Source organism: Bubalus kerabau, chromosome 1 (genome assembly GCF_029407905.1).
Source record: "Bubalus kerabau isolate K-KA32 ecotype Philippines breed swamp buffalo chromosome 1, PCC_UOA_SB_1v2, whole genome shotgun sequence".
Classification (NCBI taxonomy): domain Eukaryota; kingdom Metazoa; phylum Chordata; class Mammalia; order Artiodactyla; family Bovidae; genus Bubalus; species Bubalus kerabau.
Window position 1 is genome coordinate 5,217,419 of NC_073624.1, and position 13,100 is coordinate 5,230,518.

At 55.0% G+C, this 13,100-nt stretch overlaps 1 protein-coding gene across 1 annotated transcript in view; it reads right to left on the bottom strand.

The window, feature by feature from the left end:
* Positions 1 to 13,100, bottom strand: part of PARVB (parvin beta) — a 112,752-nt gene that overhangs the window by 22,853 nt on the left and 76,799 nt on the right. The window contains exons 5-8 of the mRNA XM_055565792.1: positions 8,125 to 8,265; positions 6,317 to 6,432; positions 3,253 to 3,311; positions 56 to 75 (exon numbers count right to left, since the gene is read on the bottom strand). Of these exons, the coding sequence (XP_055421767.1) occupies positions 56 to 75; positions 3,253 to 3,311; positions 6,317 to 6,432; positions 8,125 to 8,265 (336 nt within the window). The remainder of the gene's footprint in view (positions 1 to 55; positions 76 to 3,252; positions 3,312 to 6,316; positions 6,433 to 8,124; positions 8,266 to 13,100) is intronic.

A 13,100-nucleotide genomic window follows, 5' to 3' on the forward strand; every position in this document is an offset into this window, starting at 1 on the left:
AGTGACCTCAGACGCCCCATGCCCTCCCCAACCGCTCCCCCACCCAGTTACTTACCAAAGCGCCCCATCATCATCCTGCAAACAAGAGCAGAGAGAAGCATCAGACGGTCCACAGAGCTGAGTGAGCTGCGGGACAGAGGGTGGTGGGGATGCCCCATGGGCCCCCAGCTGGCCAGTCAGAGACGGAGTTATAAAAATGTGAGTCCCACGTGGATAAGTTCTCTCCCGCTCTAATTACAAACAGGAGGTGCTTATGTGGATTCTAAATGTTTGCACAAGACCGGCAGCAAATAGACATCTCTAAACCATCCTTTTAATGACATTTGTTGTGAGGGGGGAGCGGGCATTTAATCGAGGGAGTAGTTAACACGGATAACATTTCAGCAGAAAACGGGTCTTTTGGCACCTTGAGCTTAAACTTTAAAATAAAATGATTATAATCCATCACATGCTCAGTCATGTCCGACTCTTGTGACCCCATGGACTGTAGCCCACCAGGCTCCTCTGTCCGTGGGATTCTCCAGGCAAGAATACTGGAGTGGGTTGCCATTTCCTCCTTCAGGGGAACTTCCCGACCCAGGGATGGAACCCGGGTCTCCTGAATTACAGGCGGATTCTTTACCACTTGAGCCATCGAGGAAGCCGCGAGTTTAACCTTTAAAATACAAGGGTGCAGACTACCCAGAGGTCACATTCTGGAGAATGTGAGGACAATGCTCTTCCGGGGAAGCGGGAGACTAAAGGGTCCTGGAGAAACACAGGCTGGGCCCTGACTCGAGGCGAGAGCTGAAGCCACGAAGGATGGGTGGCTGGTTCATCCCGGAGGCTCTGAGAGCACAAACGCACAGGTGTTTCTGTGCACCAGCTTCCTGAGAGGCAAAGAGACCTCAGCCTCACCCCCAAACCCCTCTAGACTCAAGTCCTTGCCTCCACCTTATTTAACAAGTAGTCTCTACAGCACCTACCATGCACAGGCCATAGAGATATGGAAATAAACACCCCATGGCCCTGCCGCAGGACACGTGATGGTGAGCGAGACTCCTAAGCCCGCACTTCTACACAGCCCACATGCACCAGAAATGAGACATACAGGAGATGCTACAGGAAGTAAAAGGAGCCAGCCACTCCTGCTTGGCAAACAGGGAGGGCTTCCAGAAGGAGGCGACCCATAGCACAGAGAAAACCTGGAGTCTGGGAGACCACGCAGGAGGCTGGGCAGCCTCTGCTGGAAACCTCTCTCTACCTTGACTTCGGGGCACCCCTACACCCCCGCCCCGCCCCACTGCCTGAAATTCCTTGAGAGCCACACTGTACATCTCACAAGGCCCCTGGGCTGGATTTCACATTTCTATGGACACGATCTTTCTTGCCAGCTAGACCGCCATCCTGGGAGGAGTAGAACCGCATCCTCTCAGCCTCTGGGCACCCAACACGGTGCCCAGCCCACTACAGGCCCTGTGGGTGCTGGTGACCGGTGTGAATCGTTGGGGCCACTCTCCCAGGGGCTGGCTCTGGAGACAAAGCTCCCACTGCCCCCTGCTGCCCTCTCAGGGATCCCTCATCCACTGTGAGACCAGGGAAGACGGACACAGCATCTTCCCATCACTGCAGGCAAGTAAAAGTTAAGGATGTTGAAAGAGGAAATGGGGGAGAGGTGTTTAGACTGATCGGGAGGACCTGTGGTCCTCATGGATTCATCCGTCTATCTTAGCTCCATCAGAGGGAGGGAGCCCCCCACCACAAATAGGCCTGGCTGCTCCCACCCCCTTCAATGGGCCATCTGCCTCCTGCTCTCCCATCCAGGGGGACCCGGGACACGCTGTGACCCACAGAAGACACAGCACGCAGGGGGCCAGAGGCCTGCTGTTGCCCTGTCATTCTCCGGGGACCCAGAGGACACCGGGAAGAAGCCTGCTCCATGAGAGTGAAAGACACGGGGAGCAACAGAGGCCCCCACTGGCCAGCGCCAACCACCAGACTGTCAGCAAATAAAGTGACTATTGATTTAAGCCCCTAGGTTTGGGGTGGTTATTTACACAATGATGGATAACCAAGACGCTAGCCCACTCCAGACTCCCCCCGCAAGCTGCCCTTCTCCTGCTCCCAAAGGGGTCGAGCTGCCTGCTTGAGACCTCTCCCCAGGCCAGGCTCAGCACCCCGTCCCCATCCCCCCTCCCCTCCTGTGGGCCACGAACAGCTGTGCACACACGTCAGGAAACACCCATCTCTCCCGTCCACCTGACGGCTCCCACACCGGGGGTGGCTTCCTGTGCCGGCCTGATTTCTGAAAGACCATCCATGAATTCATGACACAGTAATTAATCACTCCCTGAACTGAGCAGGTGGGTGAGCTGAGACATCAATTTTTAAAGTCCTGTTTCATCTGAAACAGCTTTAATAGGAAGGCACAGAGGCAGTGCATTTCAAAGGTTCTTTGTAGGGAGTCCTAAGGCCTCTTGCAAACCACACGCAAAATAGATCCAATTGATTTGCTATTTTCAATAGATTTGAAGCTTTTCAGACTTCTTAAAAATCGCCCTCTGGGCTTCTCGAAAAGGCAAGATGGCTCAGGACTTTCTCAAAGGAAGTTCTAGCTTAGATGCGTGACTCTCTCCCTCTGATGGAACTAAGATAGATGGATGAATCAATCAGGACCACGGGTCCCCTGGACCAGTCTAAACACCTCTGCCCCATTCCCTCTCTCAACATTCTTAAAGTTCACCTTCCAAAATAAGGAATAACAGTCCACATCTTTGGAGAATAACTTACTTCAAAACATTAAAAATGTGGACGTTGTTAGCATGCCTACTACAAGGAGTTCACTGTTATAAATTTCCCCTCATTCTTACAAGAGATTTTGAATGTGATCAATTATATTTTTCTTTATTATTCCCTGTCTCACTCCAGAAAAGACTTCCAGCAGCGTAAAGAAGTTTTAATTCATATGCCATAGGTATTGACTCATTTTTCTATTTAGGGAGAAAATAAAAGATATGGAATTTCTCATTTAAACACCAAACCAAACTGCTGTCTTGCCCTTCTTCAGCAAGACAAACAAACAAACAAAAAAGAAAACAAAGAACAAAAATCAAAACCAAAAACACTTTGAAGAAAGTGCACGGAAGACAGAAAGCTAGGGTGGACGCTTGGAGAAAATTCCATCCCAGGGTCAAGGGTCACACAGAGGAAAATAGCCCCCACATGTCTGAGGGTCCCTGGCTGGAGCAGGGCCTGGGGGCGGGGTCCACTTACTCGGTGGTCGTCGTCAGCTCCTCGGTGACGTGGCTGGAGTGCAGCAGGCCTTCCCGTTTCTGAAAACCCCAAAATGAACAAGCAAATCAACCCCCGGGCAGGCAGGCAGAGCAGGAGGACATCACTGGCGGGGCAGCCACTCCTGGGGGTGATGGCCCTTTGGTGGCTGGAACCCCACCCCCCCCACTACCCCCCAGACCCTCTGCTCTCCACACTGCTCTTAGAGCACGCAGCTGTGGGGGTCTCAGGAGAGTCAGCCCAGCTCCCAGAGGACGCCCTGCAGCCGGGGAGGCAAGGAGCATAAAGGAATATGCATGACACGAGGGAGGCACCAGATTAAAGAACACACGTGCACCGGGCTGAACAGGGTCGCCCAGGAGCTGTGTCCATTCAGAGCCTCAGAGCGTCACCTCATCTGGAAAGAGGGTTGCCGCAGGTGTAATAAAGTTAAGATGAGATCGTAATGGACTAGGGTGAGTCCTGGCCGAAGACTGGAGTCCTTACGAGAAGAAAAAAGAGAGACACAGAGGGAAGAGGCCACGTGAGGCAGAGGCAGAGACCGGAGGCACGTGTCCACAAGGTGAGGAAAGCCAAGCGTGCTGGCAGGCCCTGGAAAAGGGAAGGAAGAACCCTGGCCTAGAGCCTTCGGAGGGACCCAGTCGGCACCCCGATCTGGACTTCAGGCCTCTGTTATGTGAGAGGACAAACGTCTGCTTTCTTCAGCCACCGCTTTGTGGGATTTTCTTCCAGCAGCCCCAAGACACTAACACGGTGTGTGACACACCTGTTCTGGAGCCTGGCAGGTGCGGAGAGGCGACGATGGTGGTGGAGGGGAAGCCTGTGCGTCCCAGGGCGGAGCTCGGCAGTCTAACCCAACCCCCCTGTGAGCCCCTACTTGAACCCCTCCATGGACGGGGAGCTTACTTCCTGCTGGACACCTCTCCAGATCCAAGCTCCCCAGGCTCTCCTGAGCTCAGCCTCCAGGGAACTCGCACCACTGGATCTAGTGAATGGAGATAACCAGCATCAGGCGGCCGCCAGCTTTCCCAAGGCTTCACCCTGGCTGATTCTCAGGAGTGCCCATGGAGGGCTGGGGGTGGGGGTGTGGCCCAGAGACATGTTATCCACTTGCTCAGACATCAAAGGTGCATCAGGCTCCCACCGCACTCTGGACCCCGAGCTGGGTATGAGTCAGACAGACTGAATATTTTGAAGTCTATAGTAGAGACTCTTGAGAATCCCTTGGACTGCAAGGAGATCAAACCAGTCAATCCTAAAGGAAATCAGTCCTGACTATTCATTGAAAGGACAGATGCTGAAGCTCCAATACTTTGGTCATCTGATGCGAAGAGCTGACTCACTGGAAAAGACCCTGATGTTGGGAAAGATTGAAGGAAGGAGGAGAAGGGGACGACAGAGGATGAGGTGGTTGGATGGCATCACCGACTCAATGGATGAAAGTTCACGCAACCTCCAGGATATAGTGAAGGGAAGCATGGCGTGCTGCAGTCCACGGGGTTGCAAAGAGTTGGACAGGACTCAGCAACTGAGCAACAACAACACAGCAGAATCTCAATTTTATGGGGAAAGCGCTGGAGCTCAGGAAAACCAAGTGACCTTCCAAGGCCATGTTCCCAGGTGCAAATGTAGCCTTCCCTCACTCCTTCCCTCCACGAACTGCCACGCTTCTCCCATCTCCCCATCTCGACTGGATAACTGGGCGTGGAGGGAACAGGCCAGGGGCAGCTCTAAGGCCTGAGGCGGGCCAGTCCCCGGGGCCTCCCCTCCCGCTTCATTTCTCTCTGGCCATGGCCCAGAGAATCCTCCCGTGACCTTGGTCAAGGAAGAAAGTGCCAGCAAGTGCCTGCCTGGGCCAGTAAAACATTCTGCAAACCCCAAAGATTTTCTTGGACAAAAGTGCGGGCCTGAAAGGAAATATCCTGGTTACTGAGCGCAGAGAGTTCATGGAGCCCGGAGTCTGACGTATGTGGGTTTGGGAACCACGTTCTCATGTGTCCTTGGGAAGCCTTTCCCGGCCGACCGCCCCGGGTGAGCATCCAAGATGAAGGGAACAGGCACAGTCCCCTGTCCATCACCACCTCTGACTGCAAACGTTTCCCTTTGGGAAGCAGACACGGCAGAACAGCAGGTAAGCCTCGCCTGGGGCCCCAAGGGGCATTCCTGCCCATCAGGTCTGGGCCAGGCTGGGGGGGTGATGGAGGGGTCAGACGGCTTCGAAAAACACAGGATCAGCCAGAGCCTTGCAGACCGCAGAGACCATGAGACTGATAAGTTTAAAAACCAGAAGGGAGTGTGGCGCTGGACATCTCCACGAGAGACATCAGGTTCCAAGCGTAACCTCAGTGCTCTGGCAGAAGCAGCTGACCCTTGAACACCCCAGCCTGCTCTCCTCCAGCGTCCCCCACACCAGGGCGACGGCCCAGGACACAGTAGGTGCTTAATACATGTTTGCTGGACGAGACTGTACACACAAAGCCAAGGCAGGGTCTATGCCCTTAAATTCAGAGGAAATCGACACAGAAGGTCCAACTCCAATCAGGCACACCCTGATGCCCCGTTACATTTTTCCAAATGAAGCAAGCGAAATGACCCTCAGAAAGAGATGATGGGGGATGATGGATGTAATTGGCAGAGAACACAGAGAGGCTTTGATTGGGGTACCAGAGTATCTATTTCATTCCTCTGGTCTCAGCCCTCTCCACTGAGTAATAAACTCATTCAAGAGGCCTGAATTCCAGCTACTTGGCTTTGCACAGAAATGAATGCTCTTTTCAAAAACGTGGAAATTAAACCTCCACGCACTCAAGCCTTTGAATCTGCCTCTCTTGAAATCAATGCCATTGTTCCTGCTCCATCATTTACCTTGAATTCAGGGCAAGGCATGCATTTTGTCAAGAGGATAAAAAAAAAAAAATAGAAGGTATCCTCTTAGGGGAAAAAGAACAAAAAGCAGGTGAACCAGAAGAGGAACGAGGAGGAGTGCATCTTGGAGCCTCTGGGGAGGAGCCGTGGGCAAGCGGGCTGCCAGGCTGGCGATACTCACCCGCACGACCACCACTTGCACGGAGACGTGTTCTGGGAGGTGAATCGGGGCCCGGAAGTGCATGGCCAGGGCCACGAGGAGGTGCAGGATAGCCACTAGATTCTTCCCGTGGATCGCTGGCCGGGGAGGCAAGAAGGGGACCGTTTAGATCATAAGACAGGAACCCCAGGCCCACGTCCCAAAGCCAGTGAAACCAACCCCAAAGGGCCCGCTGAAAAGCACAGGGAACTATACTCAGTATTTTGCAATAGCCTGTAAGGAGAAAAGGGGGCTTCCCAGACGGCTCAGTGGGTAAAGAATCCGCTTGCAGTGCAGGAGACTCAAGAGACGAGAGTCCGATTCCTGGGTCGGGAAGATCCCCTGGAGGAGCGTATGGCAACCCACTCCACCATTCTTGCCTGGAGAATCCCATGGAGAGAAGAGCCTGGGGAGGGGGGCTACAGTTCATGGGGAGGCAAAGAGTCACACACGACTGAAGTAACCAAGCCCGCATAAGGAAACAATCTGAAAAGATGTGTATGTGTAACTGCATCACTCTGCCAAACACCTGAAACTAAGCCAACACTGGGAATCAACTATCCTTCGATTTTTAAAAAGAAAAAGGGGAGAGAAGGCAATGGAGATGCTGAATGCAAATGAGAGCTCAGGAAAACCACAGGCGGGACCACAGGCCGCGGAAACATGGAGCGAGCTGAGAAGCAGCCTGTGCGAATTTGCTTCATTCAGTTCTGGCTTCTCATTTTTTTCTTTCCTGTTGGCCTCAGGTGACTTATGCAACCGCGTTCAAAGGCACGCTGTTCGTAGAAGGAGTGAACCGGGTGGTGGGGAAAGAGAGCGCGTGGGCAGGAACGTACAATGGGCACAGGAGGCGGCAGAGGTTCAGGAGAAACAAGTCACCTGGTCGCTAACCCGCCCCAGCCATGCGCATTCTTATCTGGGCGCTTAACGGTCCTTTCCTCTATGCCACCAACCGTCTCCAACAGGGAACGCCAAGCAGGGCAAACGGAGCTTGGGGGTGTTGGACGTTGACTCCAGCCCTGCCTGGGGCCCTGGCTGCCAACCCAGCCCCACTAGCTCTTCTGCAGGATGTGGGCCAAGGTGTGGTTATCACCCGCCCTGTGCCAGGCTTTACTGATTTCCTACCCCAGCCTCACAACCCAGGAGGCAGGTCTGTTCTGGGTCTCCATGCGGAGAAGCCGGGAGAACCGGGCTGCAGTCTTGGTCTCACCCAAGGGCAGGGACCCCACGCGGCAGGGAGAGTGTCTAAGCCGCGCCCTGGGGGTAACGCTGGGCAGTGGGCAGCTGGGTCAAGCCCTTTCCAGCCTCTCATGGTCAATGCTCCACTCCTCCGGGTTTATGTTCCAGCCAGAAATACTACGATGCACGTATTCTTAAAGCCAGCAAGCTCAGTGACATATTCTAGGGACCAGACTGAACCCTCTCCCGAGGTCCTGCCTCGGCCAGTCACCAGAAGTACAGCTCGCTGGGTGTTGGTGCCACCGGTATGTGGGGTGGAAGAACCCCTCAAGCTTCTGTCTTATAACCCAAACCCCCGCCCTGGCTCTGGAAGTCTCCCTTGACCAACCAGAAACAACCCCTCTCCACTCTAAAGCCCGGGGACATCAGAGCATCGCGGGTGTGACTTCGCCCCTTATCGATGGGCCCCCGGGACCATTGCCTTCCTCCACTCCTGGCTGCCTCTCTCAGACCCAGAAGGTGACCCAGGTGGACCCGCAGATGAATGACTAGGCGGGAAGCTCGACGGCCAGGCCCCCCAGCTCCCTGTCCCCGACCCGCCGGCCGCTTACAGTCCACAGTCCACTGGAGCGGCCGGCTGTGGGGCCGCAGAAGCTCCTGCACCGCCTCTAGCACCGTCTGCAGTTTCTGCTTCTGTCCGATTTCCGACTGGGTCACCTCGGCCACGTTCAGCTTGCAGTCTGCCAGCTTTTCTGCAATGAGAAGGACAAGGACAGAGTGTCAGGAAAAGCTGGAGGGACTCAGGGCCGCCTAGTCAACTGGCTGCCATGAGGTCTCCCCACCCCTGGCATGGCCAAGTGGATCGGATCACCCCCGGCCGTGAGGCCCGCCAGGATGCTGAGCCACGGAATTCTGAACTTGCAAGTCACCGCCGTGTCTTAGAAAACTGTGCCAGCAGGAAAAGGAGGGGCGGGGAGGTCAAGGATTCAAGCGTGGGTGTCCCACCTGGGAACATTCTATGCACAGAGAATGGACAGGATGATTCAAGGTGCAGCTGGGGAGGCGAGGAGGTGACCTGCAGGGTCCGGCCCGGAGGTGAGGAGGCTGGGCCAGCGGGCTCCGGGGGGAGGACTTTGATGAGAAAACAGGAAGGCCTCAGATGTGGCCCCTGCCTCCTTGCATGCCCCCCGTTGTTCTTTCTCTAGTGCTCGGACACCACGGCGAGAAGGATTATGAGATATTCAGGTCCCTGTGACTCTTTTCTCACCAAGAGGGAGCAGGAAGCAGTCAAGAGGAGCCGACAAACACCGTCACGTCTGCTCCAGATTCGTTTATGGAGACTAAGCCTCGGGCTTCCCTGGTGGCTTAGCTGGTAAAGAATCTGCCGGTGATGTGGGAGACCTGGGTTTCATGTCTGTGTTGGGAAGATCCCCTGGAGAAGGGAAACGCTCCCCACTCCAGTATTCTGACCTGGAGAATTCCATGGAATGTATAGTCCATGGGATCACAAAGAGTTGGACACGACTGACCGACTTTCACTTTCACTAAGCCTCAGCCTTTGAGGCTTCATTCCCCTCCTGGGTGGGGCCAGAGGGACCCCTCACGGCACTCCTGTTGAGGGGCAGGCGAGAAGGGCTCCTCATTCAGTCATTCCCAGACTCGGGGGTTCCCCGATAGGTTGCCTCTGCAAAGCAACAGACAGGACATCACAGGACATAATGAGATCAGGAACCTGGATGGTGATGAGAAAGTGCTGGGCACAGAGCCTGACGCACTGTGAGCCTTGGGCACGGAGGTGCCGGGGGCGGTGGCACTGGTGGAGGGAGGTGCAAAGGCCGTCGCATCCAGGCCAGGCACAGGCAGGGCTTCTATTTGGCGAGTGGTCCCTAGCAAGGTTCGTTTAAGGCGTCTTCTCTGGAGGCCCCTGCTACTTCAACATGGTCTCCCCACACCCTCCCCTCCCTCAACCGGCACAAGAAGAAGCAGTTTAATAGCCCCCTTCAGGATTCTACGATGACACAGCAATACCTGCTGGGCTCAGGACACGTCTTCACTCATTCATTCATTCATTTACAGAAGAGTTACTGAGCACCGGCCATGTCCAGGTGAGGTCCTAGGGCCGGAGGCAGCACAGACCAGAGAGAGCTCTAACGGGGGGTCATGGGGGGGTCAGCCACACCTGAAGGGCATCGGCTCGTGTAGGGCAGGCTGTGCCGGAGGCAAAACGAAGCAGCTCAACCGAGGACGGAAGTGATTCCGTTTACGCCTTTTCATCTCCCCGCATCTGTATCTAATAGGTCTGAGCTGAATAACCCACCGCTGTCTGTCCACATGCATGCTCACTTGCTCTGTTGGTCCGACTCTCTATGACCCCCATGGACTCTGCCAGGCTGTAGCCCGCCAGGGTCCTCTGTCCACGGGGTTTTCCCAGCAAGAATACTGGAGTGGGTTGCTGTTTTCTCCTCCAGGTTGTCCATATGACCCCCCACCCTGAAAATACACAGAAGGTCCCCAGGCGCTCAACAGCCAGGGACAGGAGGGAGCAGAGGCCCCTGGGGAAGGAAGCAGGGCTGCAGAGAGCCTCGCCCACCAGGGAGAAACGGGGAGCCGGGCACGTCTCTGCGGTCCCTTCCAGCCAAACCTGCAGACGGAACGTCCCGGGGGAGGAGAGGCCGTCGATGGAGAAGGGAAGGAAAGGGCAGGGGCCCGCTAGAGCTGCCGTCACAAAGCACCGCGGGATGGGTGACTTAAACGTGGAGTTACTTCCACACCGTCCCAGAGGCTAGAAGTCCAAGATCAAGGTGTCAACAGAGTCAGTCTCCTCTGAGGCTTCTCAAGGATGTCGGCTTGCAGACATCCTCACCTGGCCTTCCCTCTGTGTGTGTATGCATCCTCCTCTCCTCTTCCTAAAAGGACACCAGTCTGAAGGGTTTAGGGCCCACCCCAGTGACCTCACTTTAACTACAAAGATGCTGTCTCCAAATACAGTCCCATTCTGAGGTCTTATGACTTCAGGGGGGACACAGCTCAGTCGATAACAGGAAACAAGGCAGTTGGTTGAGGCTGATGCTGCCTGCAGCCACGTCTCAGGAAACTCCCCCTTGTGGGACAGAAGAGGTCCTTGGCCGCCCGTATCACCCGCATCCATCTGCCCACTGATGGGGTTTGCAGGAGTGGCTCAGGGCTTTGGCGTGGCCAGGACCCCTCTCTCCAGAGCCTGGGAAGAGCCAGAGAAAGACGGGGTGGGCTCTTGAGGGGGCAGGAAAACATGGGCGAATACAGGGCTCTGGATACTTATTAAGGGACGAGGTGCCTGCCTTTCCTCCAGGAGAGGGGAGACCCTGAGTCCGAGCAGGACGGCAGCCAGCCCGGGGGCCCCTCACTGCCCACAGGTGGTCCCCTCGGACAACACTGCCCATGCAGGAGTGACACCACCTGGAACCTGCCCTGGCAGAGGGTCTGGCAGCTGCTCCCGGAATCCACTCTTAGGGAGAGGGATGCATGCGGGGGCCTAGTGGTGACCCACAGATGGGTCTGCTGTCTGTCCTCATCTCCCTCCCCCTGGCTCCTCCCCGCTCCTGGCTGCACCTTTCAGAATCCTGTCCTGGTGCCTCCTCTGACCACAGAGCCCCCTGCCGCCCCCCCCCTCCCCGCCCCAGGGCTCTGTCCCCAGACCTCTTCTCTCTACAGAGTGAGTGAAAGTCGCTCAGTCTTGTCCCACTCTTTGTGATTTCACGGGTTATACAGTCCATGAAATTCTTCAGGTCAGAATACTGCAGTGGGTAGCCTTTCCCTTCTCCAGGGGATCTTCCCAACCCAGGGATAGAACCCAGGTCTCCCGCATTGCAGGCGGATTCTTTACCAAGCCCAGAAATCAGGTTTTGGCCTTGACTTTCAGCCAAGGTCAAGTTTTAGCTTTCTGTCTTTGGAAAGCAAAGAGCTCAGTGCCTCCATCAGTGTCACTGCTGGCAGCCCTGGGCCCCAGGGTCAGTGATCCCCTTGGTTTCTACCGCACCTCATCAGCGCAACAGCATCATTAACATGACCCGGCAAGACCTTGTGAAGTTCCGTTAATATCTGGACAGTCTCCTCCATTGTTCTCTTCTTCAAACAAAGTGGTGTGTCAAACCACTTGACACCCAGGAGATTTCAGAACTGCCTTATCAAGGAGCACTTATGCAAGATAGTGAAACAGGATGGAGCTGCAGCTCCTTGGGACTAAAAAGGCTGCCTGAGCCAATGCCGACCTCTTGTTATACATTACAGATAACAAAACGGATGCAGCAGGACTCACGGACATCACAGCCCCTTTGGAGCAAGTCTCGCATTTGCTGAGACCAACAGAAGAGGGGACCCAAAGGGTGTGCCTTGAGCAGACAAGGACTTCCTACGGGTTACCTCCTCTCAGACGCGGCTGTGGCCCTACTCCAGAGAGGGTGCTGGCACCCTTTCCCGGCATCTACGGCTGAGATGCGGAGGCACCTTGAGAGCCAGACTCCCAGGATCACATCGTTAGATCTAAGGCTTAGGGACACAATTTCGTCAAGTGGCTGAGTGAGTGAAGCCATGGCTGCGTGCAAAAGGAATCAGAAACAGAAGAGTGAGTGAGCACCACACTTTTATGTCTGCTTATGAAAATATTAGAAAGTATGTTCTTTGGGCAGTGAATAAAGCAGAGGTTCAAAGGACTATTTCAATAAAGCAGCATCATCACCAACAGCTAAGTCTTCAAGTCCAGGAGTCAGGGGGAAGCTAGGTCTTTACATAGAGAAGGAAGGAAGGAGGCTGATGAGCCTGGGCAGCTTCACCACCAGCTGTGGTGGACAGGGTCAGCCCAAGACCCACACCCTCCTCCGTCCTCTGCTGAAAGTAAGCGTCTATCATCACAGATGTCCATTTCAACGGCCTCGAGAGCAACATAGCACGCGACGCGCTGAGAACCGCTGTACCGACGATCAGCATGAAACAACAAAGCTCCAACCACCATTTTAATAATCAAATGGTGACAGTGTCTAAACAATCTTGACAATGATTCAGATTTGCTCTTAAACCAAAGAAGTTCGTTCTAAGAGGTGCGCTCTCTGCTTAGCCAAACAGAGGTTTAATCCTTGGTCCAGGGCGTTCAGCCAAACACTGAATCTGGACACTCCCTGCGAGTGGGGGCACCTGGTCCCATGGTATTAACCATCTCAGCCGTGCCCGCCTCCACTCTCTCCCTGCGGTTGGCCTGGGTAGGATGGGCATCTCAGCCCTGGCAGATGGCACAGCAGCCTCCCCATCCCCACCCTGCCTCGCTACTCCTGAGGGCTTTCTCATTCACCGGTTGCTCAGGCCACAATCCTGGCCATCAGTGTTCATGTCTCTGGCAGCTTTAACCTCCAACATATCCTCTACTTCCACCCCACACCGAACCACCCCAACCAACGCCCAGGGCGCTGTGTCAGCGCTCTGACTGACTCCCCCATCTTCCCCTCCTGACCCTGCTCCCTGCCATTCTGAAGCCCTGCACTCAGAAGCCTAAGCGACCTTTTAAAGCACAAACTGCGATCTCATCACGGCCCTGCTCACATCCTCAGGTGGCTTCCTG